Source organism: Liolophura sinensis, chromosome 1, assembly GCF_032854445.1.
Source record: "Liolophura sinensis isolate JHLJ2023 chromosome 1, CUHK_Ljap_v2, whole genome shotgun sequence".
NCBI classification, from domain to species: domain Eukaryota; kingdom Metazoa; phylum Mollusca; class Polyplacophora; order Chitonida; family Chitonidae; genus Liolophura; species Liolophura sinensis.
Window position 1 is genome coordinate 85884219 of NC_088295.1, and position 9555 is coordinate 85893773.

General features: G+C 38.8%; 1 protein-coding gene across 1 annotated transcript; it reads left to right on the forward strand.

Moving 5' to 3' along the window:
• The first annotated feature begins 499 nt into the window (after positions 1-499).
• On the forward strand, positions 500-3661 carry LOC135464946 (uncharacterized). Its single transcript, XM_064742539.1, has 4 exons — positions 500-711; positions 1801-1866; positions 2559-2753; positions 3576-3661. The coding sequence occupies exons 1-4, from the start codon at positions 597-599 to the stop codon at positions 3659-3661; spliced, it is 462 nt and encodes a 153-aa protein (XP_064598609.1). The 5' UTR covers positions 500-596.
• The last annotated feature ends 5894 nt before the right edge of the window (positions 3662-9555 follow it).

Genomic DNA, 9555 nt, shown 5'->3' on the forward strand with positions numbered 1-9555 from the left:
GTCTCACCAACACGGATGGAGCACTTTGGGGTAAAACCCAGACCTTCTTCAAGTCATTGAAACACATACTGGGTCACCAGATTGAAAAAGGTACGTATTAGCTGAGTAAGGCATGATTACTGTGGCCATTGACTTCCTGAAAGTCCTCCTTAGATCGGCATTATGTTCTCAAATTATTCGACCCTCTTTAAAGCTTGTAACAACTGTCGATCTTCATGGGAGAAGGCGAGATTCAGTACACCAGTAGTTCGTGCTCTTTTTAACATTTTGCTATCTCCGGAATTTTTGTGTATGTACATCTTAGTGTAATATGAAAAAATAATGCCTCACACTTTCTGTTTAATTCAAGTCCTAAAACTCCACTTTACTACTCATCGTTCATAGTCGTTCATATACATTTTAGGAAAATAGTGCATTTGAACTTAGGTAAATGGAATGATTTCAGGAAGCAAACCACACCTAATCCTTCCTCTTTCTTTCTATTCGTTGAATCCCTCTTTGAAAACATATTATCGTAATACCCGAGTCTAACTGAATTACCAGATGGTAGTTGCGGGAAAAGCAGACCGAGACTGTTACGATGGTGGAGAACCCGTATGAAGGATGGAAATGTGGATGGTGTGCCAGAGAACGCTGACAACGAGGCTTACCTGGGCGCTCTTAAATGCCGGATCTGGCTCTCAGTTTGTAACCTGGAAACAAACCCCGATAGTAAGTGTCTCAGTGTCTTCGCAGAGTTAACCCCCTTAGCACCCAGTCTTCAGGTGAGCTTTTTTTGAGAAATGTTGCCCGCTGGAACTTATACTATGATACAACCACAAACAATGATTGTTCAGTGAGAAAGGCCGTACAAAGTTTCAGGCTTGAAAATATCTTTCCAATTTTCAACGGATGATTGACATTTTGAAAGGAGATAGTAGACTTTATTTTCCACTTACCCAGCATCCCATAATCAATAGTACCAGGAATGCAAAATCACTGAGTTTTATTCATCACAAAGGAGTTCAGACGAATATGCAATGTATAAGATGTAGAATGATCCATCATGTATAAAGGGTGCAATAACGAAATATAAGGCTATTTTACTTGGCTCAGACTCTAGATATAAAGGCAAGGTTACGTTAGTAATTAGATGGACTTTCCCACATTCAACCCAGGGGGTGGGGTGGGGTTGGGGGTATGGTGGGGTATGGTGGGTGGGTGGGTTTAGGTAGCGGTCCCTCAAAGGGTTGGGTGTTTAGTGAAGGTCTGTTAAGAGGTTTGGAAAGGAAGGATGACCATATCCAGCAAGTATAGGCCTATCTACCCTACTAAAGCGAATAAGTCAAGTGGTATAAAACTACACAATGTATTTTTAATTACTAATGTATAATAAGTCAATGTCTGACGATACCTCATAAAATTCGTTTGGAAGCGGGTCGTGATGGAGTGCTCAGGACGCCTGTCTTTCAGCCGAAAGTCTCACAAAGTGTGGGTTCAGTTTCGGCTTTGGAAAGGAAAATTGTAGTTCTATTCACTGTCAATGTTTATCGGGGGGAGGGGCAGTAGGTAATCGATGGTGTTCGTTTGAGCAGTCAATGAGAACCACTTGTCTTTCACTAATATGATTTACATATCTTTATCTGGGGAAAAGTTCGTCATTAAATTTCCAGAAGTCGGTGGTTTATAACGCACATACTCTGATTTCATCTACTCATAAAACTGACCCTAATGGTATAAGTGACAAATTCAGAGCATTTATGGTGTTCAACAACAACACCCACATGAATAATATAATAAATGAAATTAATTTCATTTTAGATGGAAACCCATGGCGACAAATCAAACGTCAGCTTTGGTCATTAAAACGATTGATTTGGAAATCAGGTAGGGTTCACATCCAATATGATCAGCATGTCAGTTAATCATACCGTTATGTTCTCTTGGGAATTTATATGTAATAGTATAGCCTACACCTTTGTAAAAGGTCTGTACACCTTATACAGACTTTGTAAACTTAATTAAGAATTATTTTTGGTTTCTTGGTTGAATTTATAACGTTTATATGCAGCTTCATATCACCCTTTTATGCCTGTGTGCTTTTCACCAAAGAGCATCAAAACCTTTGATGAAACGATGAAAGCAAACCATATATGATCAATCAATGCTGATATCAGTTTTGCTAACTGATATGACAAAGTCATACTCCTCACAGCGCATGCGCCACTGTCTAACATTCGCTTTACATCACTAACACCGCTAGCAAATTCACTGGTCACTGGGATCACGGTGATGAGACAAGAGGTCAAAAATCACAAAAAGCTCTGTCTCAAACTGTGTTTCTCATAATACTTCATACACATGCGTTCTGTTAATCTAAAATATCCATAATGTGATTTCAGCCAACACGTAAATAATTTGATTGATGAATGCTGATTAAGTAGATCCGCACGTGGATCAAGCGACTGTACAGAGCTGACGTGCGCTGTAAGGAATATGTGGTAAAGGCCATTTTATTTCTGTAAAACTGAATGATATAATAATATGCATATACTGGATTTAAACATTTTGTCGTGCAGATCGAGTGAATATAGCAGGCGGAAGACGCAACTGGGCGCGCTGGTGGTTGGCCACCTACCGGGATACTCGAGCCGCTGCCAAGGCGGACCTGGCCGGAAAATGCGCCGAGTGGAGAGAGAAGTGTAACGCAGAAGACGGGGATCCTACAGACCCAGGCCCAGATGATGGTGACTCAGAGGAAGAGATGAGTGATGGTATATACAATGTTTTTTTATTATTATTATTATGGGTGAGATCATGTGGACATGTGGACTGTTTGGCCAGAAGGGGCCCTGGAAGCTAGATCTAACCAAGGCTAAGTAAGTAAGTATGGAAAGTATGGATAGTATTTATTTATTTTATTGAAGTTTTACGACATTCTGAAGAGTATTTCACTTATACGACGGCGGCCAGCATTATGGTGGGAGAAAACATAGCAGAAGCCGAGGGAAACCCACGGCGGCCAGCGTTATGGTGGGGGGATACATAGCAGAGCTCGGGGAAAACCCACGGCGGCCAGCGTTATGGTGGGGGGATACATAGCAGAGCTCGGGGGAAACCCACGGCGACTAGCGTTATGGTGGGGGGATACATAGCAGAGCTCGGGGGAAACCCACGGCGACCAGCGTTATGGTGTGAGGAGACCGGTTGTAAGGGATTCAAGCAAGTCCAGTTCTCTCTCAGAGCTCCGTCAAACACACTTTGTTTTGGATCAAGCAAAAAACTGAAGAAATATATTTCCACTGTCACCATTTCGAAACTTTTGTTGAAAACTACACGACTCATGCATGCTGTAAGCCAACTGCGTGGTTGTGAAGGTGTAGACCCTAAGAAACGGCACTATGACAGCTCTAGAAACATGTCATAGAGTCCTGGTGAAAATATACATTTAGCAAAGTTTGAAACTCCATGAATATCTAAAGAAATTTTCGGTATAAGCATGTATCGACTTACATGACTCGCTTAAATTAAATGTCCCGACGGTTTTTGAACCTGGTTAGGCCAATATGAATTTGTTGTTGCACTTGGTTTTTCAGAGGTGACTGACAATACAAGTCCGACTGTGCCTACAAGTCCTTCTGCCTTGACTGACGTAAATGTAGACCGACTGCATGAAGAATGAAGTGTCCACGGTCGTTATACTATTTTCCTTTAAACACTGATTTTATCGAAAATAAACCGGAGATCGTAACTTGTATAGCCTTATATCAGTTTCTTGTCAGTGTATATCTTTCGATTATATATATATAATTACACAATGTAATACAAACATGGGGACAGAATGTACTACAGATGTGAGGATACAATGTTAAACATATATAGGGGAACAGAGTAATCCGAATATTGTGGCACAGTGTAATACAAATACCTGAACACAGTAATACAAATACCTGAACACAGTAATACAAATACCTGAACACAGTAATACAAATACCTGAACACAGGGTAATACAAACATTGTGTCACAGCGCAGTACAAATATTGGGATACAGCGTAATACAAACATTGTGTCACAGCGCAGTACAAATATTGGGATACAGCGTAATACAAACATTGTGTCACAGCGCAGTACAAATATTGGGATACAGCGTAATACAAACATTGTGTCACAGCGCAGTACAAATATTGGGATACAGCGTAATACAAACATTGTGTCACAGCGCAGTACAAATATTAGGATACAGTGCTCTACAAATATATTGAGACCCAGTGTAATACAAATCGTCGTGATATTAAGTGTAATATCTACAGGTTTGCTATACTGCATGTGAGTCATCAAGGTGGAAACTATACTGATTTGAGTCACTTACAGACGAGAGTAAAACTGGGTCTATTTACACATGTATAACACTTACAAACTTACAATGGTCAATGACTTAAGGGCCAATGACTTACTTGATAAAAACGGGCCCACAACTCATATTTATTAAGTAGCTTAAAGCTCAAGTCATAGAATGCAAACTCTTAACAATCCAAACTCAGAACATGTAAGAACTCAAGCTGCTGTTGGCATATTGTTCTTTTACACATCCTAGAACAAAGCATTTTGTTTACTGCTGTTTGTAGTTTGAATTTAAATCTGAAGACGATTAATGCATATGCGCCTCAGTGAATTGGAGTCTAGTACTTACGAATTAAAATCGTCATCGGATTTTTAGGTATACTTACATACTTCTACTGATGGGTGAATTTGAGCTCAAAACTTAAAAGTCGGAATGGAATTTACGCTTTCGTTTATAGCTTAGAGAATCAGTGGATTCTAGTCTAAAAACCTACCAACCATGATGGATTTTAGAATTACGCCCATAAACCTTTATGGATTTTAGAGCTACACAAACCAGAATGGCTTTTAGGGTTACACTTACAAACCAGTATGGATTTTAGGGTGACACCTACAAACCAGCATAGATTTTGGAGTTACACTTACAATCCAGTATGGATTTTAGGGTGACACCTACAAACCATCGTAGATTTTGGAGTTACACTTACAAACCAGAATGGATTGTAGAGTTACACTCACAATCCAGTATGGATTTTAGGGTGACACCTACAAACCAGCGTAGATTTTAGAGTTACACTTACAAACCGGGTTGATTTTAGGGTTACACCTACAAACCAGGCGGATTTTAGGGTTACACCTACAAACCAGGCGGATTTTAGAGTTATACCTACAAATCAGGTTGGATTTTAAAGTTACACTGACAAACCAGGTGGATTTTAGAGTTACACCTACAAACCAGTATGGATTTTAGGGTGACACCTAAGAACCAGCATAGATTTTGGAGTTACACTTACAATCCAGTATGGATTTTAGGGTGACACCTACAAACCATCGTAGATTTTGGAGTTACACTTACAAACCAGAATGGATTGTAGAGTTACACTCACAATCCAGTATGGATTTTAGGGTGACACCTACAAACCAGCGTAGATTTTAGAGTTACACTTACAAACCGGGTGGATTTTAGGGTTACACCTACAAACCAGGCGGATTTTAGGGTTACACCTACAAACCAGGCGGATTTTAGAGTTATACCTACAAATCAGGTTGGATTTTAAAGTTACACTGACAAACCAGGTGGATTTTAGAGTTACACTTACAAACCAAGTGGATTTTAGAGTTTTACCTACAAATCAGGGTGGATTTTAAAGTTACACTGATAAACCATTGTGAATTTCAGAGTTACACTTACAAACCAGAATGGATTTTAGAGTTACACTTACAAACCAGAATGGATTTTAGATTTACACTTACAATCCAGTATGGATTTTAGGGTGACACCTACAAACCATCGTAGATTTTGGAGTTACACTTACAAACCAGAATGGATTGTAGAGTTACACTCACAATCCAGTATGGATTTTAGGGTGACACCTACAAACCAGCGTAGATTTTAGAGTTACACTTACAAACCGGGTGGATTTTAGGGTTACACCTACAAACCAGGCGGATTTTAGAGTTATACCTACAAATCAGGTTGGATTTTAAAGTTACACTGACAAACCAGGTGGATTTCAGAGTTACTCTTACAAACCAAGTGGATTTTAGAGTTATACCTACAAATCAGGTTGGATTTTAAAGTTACACTGTCAAAACAGGTGGATTTCAGAGTTACACATACAAACCAGGGATGAATTTAGAGTTACAAACCACATTGGATTTTAGAGTTACACCTACAAACAAGCATGGATGTTTGAGTTACACCTACAAACCAGCTTTTAGGCTTAGACTTTAAACACAGAGACCTAGTGGATTTCATCCATATACTTTCAACACAGAGAATTGGTGGATTTCATCCATATACTTTCAACACAGAGAATTAGTGGATTTCAGCCATACACTTACAACACAGAGAATTAGTGGATTTCAGCCATACACTTACAACACAGAGAATTAGTGGATTTCAGCCATACACTTACAACACAGAGAATTAGTGGATTTCAGCCATACACTTACAACACAGAGAATTAGTGGATTTCACCCATATACTTTCAAAACAGAGAATTAGTGGATTTCAGCCATATACTTACAAAACAGGCCTGGTGGATTTCAGCCATATACTGACAAACTAAAATTTATTTTAGACTGTGCTGATGGATTTTAGCAAACGATTACAAACCAGAATGGACCTTTGGCTTTGACTTATACATCTGAAACTGTACCACTTTTTACCATTTATAAACCATAATAAAGTGTAATCTCTGGTTTATAGTACACTTACAAACCAAAACGTATCTGAGTGTAACACCTACAAACCAGAATCAACATTAGGCTTTCTAATCTAAAACTAGAGCCTCTGTGTTTTATTTAACACTAACAAACTAAAAAGTATTTTAAGCCTGCATTTCATTGGGGTTTTTTTATTTTACAAACCAGAACAGATTTTAGATTACTTGTAAACCACAGATTATGTGAATTTGATCCTAACACTTACATATTCAAACCGAAATTAGGCTCATTAAGAGAGTAAGAACCTGAAACATATAAACCAGAATGGATTTTAGACGACACTTACAGAACGAAGATTGGATTAAAACACTTACAAACCAAAAGGGATCTTAGATTACACTTACAGACCGGAGAGTGGCTGGATTAGATTCTAACACTTACAAACCAAAAGGGATCTTAGATTACACTTACAGACCGGAGAGTGGCTGGATTAGATTCTAACACTTACAAACCAAAAGGGATCTTAGATTACACTTTCAGACCGGAGAGTGGCTGGATTAGATTCTAACACTTACAAACCAAAAGGGATCTTAGATTACACTTACAGACCGGAGAGTGGCTGGATTAGATTCTAACACTTACAAACCAAAAGGGATCTTAGATTACACTTACAGACCGGAGAGTGGCTGGATTAGATTCTAACACTTACAAACCAAAAGGGATCTTAGATTACACTTACAGACCGGAGAGTGGCTGGATTAGATTCTAACACTTACAAACCAAAAGGGATCTTAGATTACACTTACAGACCGGAGAGTGGCTGGATTAGAATCCAACACTTACAGACCAGAAAGGAAATTAGTCTTAGTGTTTTAGAGTCTAATACTTATAAACCAGAATGGAAATTAGGCTCAGTATTTGAGTCTAATATTTATAAACCAGAATGGAAATTGTAAACTTAATGTGTTGGAGTCTAACAATTATAAACCAGAATGGAAATTAGGCTGAGTAACACTTATAAACCAGAATGGAAATTAGGCTGAGTAACACTTATAAACCAGAATGGAAATTAGGCTGAGTAACACTTATAAACCAGAATGGAAATTTGTTTCAGTAACACTTACAAACCAGAATGGAAATTAGGCTTACAGCCTGTCCGAGTCAACCACTTATATACCTGAATGGAAAATAGGCTTATGGCCTGTCCGAGTCAACCACTTATATAACTGAATGGAAATTAGGCTTATGGCTTGTCCGAGTCAACCACTTATAAACCAGAATGGATATTAGGCTAATAGCGTGTTCGAGTCAACCACTTATAAACCAGAATGGAAATTAGGCTTATAGCCTGTTCTAGTGAACCACTTATATACCAGAATGGAAATTAGGCTTATAGCCTGTTCGAGTCAACCACTTATATACCAGAATGGAAATTAGGCTTATAGCCTATTCGAGTCAACCACTTATAAACCAGAATGGAAATTAGGCTTATAGCCTGTTCGAGTCAACCACTTATAAACCAGAATGAAAATTAGGCTTACAGCCTGTCCGCGTGAACCACTTATAAACCAGAATGAAAATTAGGCTTATAGCTTGTCCGAGTCAACCACTTATATACCACAATGGAAATTAGGCTTATGGCTTGTCCGAGTCAAACACTTATATACCAGAATGGAAATTAGGCTTATAGCTTGTCCGAGTCAACCACTTATATACCAGAATGGAAATTAGGCTTATAGCCTGTCCGAGTGAACCACTTATAAACCAGAATGGAAATTAGGCTTATAGCCTGTCCGCGTGAACCACTTATAAACCAGAATGAAAATTAGGCTTATAGCTTGTCCGAGTCAACCACTTATATACCACAATGGAAATTAGGCTTATAGCCTGTCCGAGTCAACCACTTATAAACCAGAATGAAAATTAGGCTTATAGCTTGTCCGAGTCAACCACTTATATACCACAATGGAAATTAGGCTTATGGCTTGTCCGAGTCAACCACTTATATAACTGAATGGAAATTAGGCTTATGGCTTGTCCGAGTCAACCACTTATAAACCAGAATGGATATTAGGCTAATAGCGTGTTCGAGTCAACCACTTATAAACCAGAATGGAAATTAGGCTTATAGCCTGTTCGAGTCAACCACTTATATACTAGAATGGAAATTAGGCTTATAGCCTGTTCGAGTGAACCACTTATAAACCAGAATGAAAATTAGGCTTATAGCCTGTCCGCGTGAACCACTTATAAACCAGAATGAAAATTAGGCTTATAGCTTGTCCGAGTCAACCACTTATAAACCAGAATGAAAATTAGGCTTATAGCTTGTCCGAGTCAACCACTTATATACCACAATGGAAATTAGGCTTATGGCTTGTCCGAGTCAAACACTTATATACCTGAATGGAAATTAGGCTTATAGCCTGTCCGAGTCAAACACTTGCAAACCAGAATGGAAATTAAGCTTATAGCTTGTCCGAGTCAAACACTTATATACCAGAATGGAAATTAGGCTTATAGCTTGTCCGAGTCAACCACTTATAAACCAGAATGGAAATTAGGCTTATAGCCTGTCCGAGTCAAACACTTATATACCACAATGGAAATTAGGCTTATGGCTTGTCCGAGTCAAACACTTATATACCAGAATGGAAATTAGGCTTATAGCCTGTCCGAGTCAAACACTTGCAAACCAGAATGGAAATTAGGCTTATAGCTTGTCCGAGTCAACCACTTATATACCAGAATGGAAATTAGGCTCAGTAACACTGATAAACCAGGATGTAAATAGGCTTATTGCGTGTTTGAGTCAAACACTGACAAACCAGAATGGATATTAGACA

Excerpts from the sequence above, each read along its gene's own strand:
- LOC135464946 (XM_064742539.1), top strand. The coding sequence starts at position 597 with ATGAAGGATGGAAATGTGGATGGTGTGCCAGAGAACGCTGACAACGAG. Across the intron at positions 1,867-2,558 it reads ACGATTGATTTGGAAATCAG|ATCGAGTGAATATAGCAGGC; the intron begins GTAGGGTTCACA and ends TTTGTCGTGCAG. Across the intron at positions 2,754-3,575 it reads AGAGGAAGAGATGAGTGATG|AGGTGACTGACAATACAAGT; the intron begins GTATATACAATG and ends TTGGTTTTTCAG.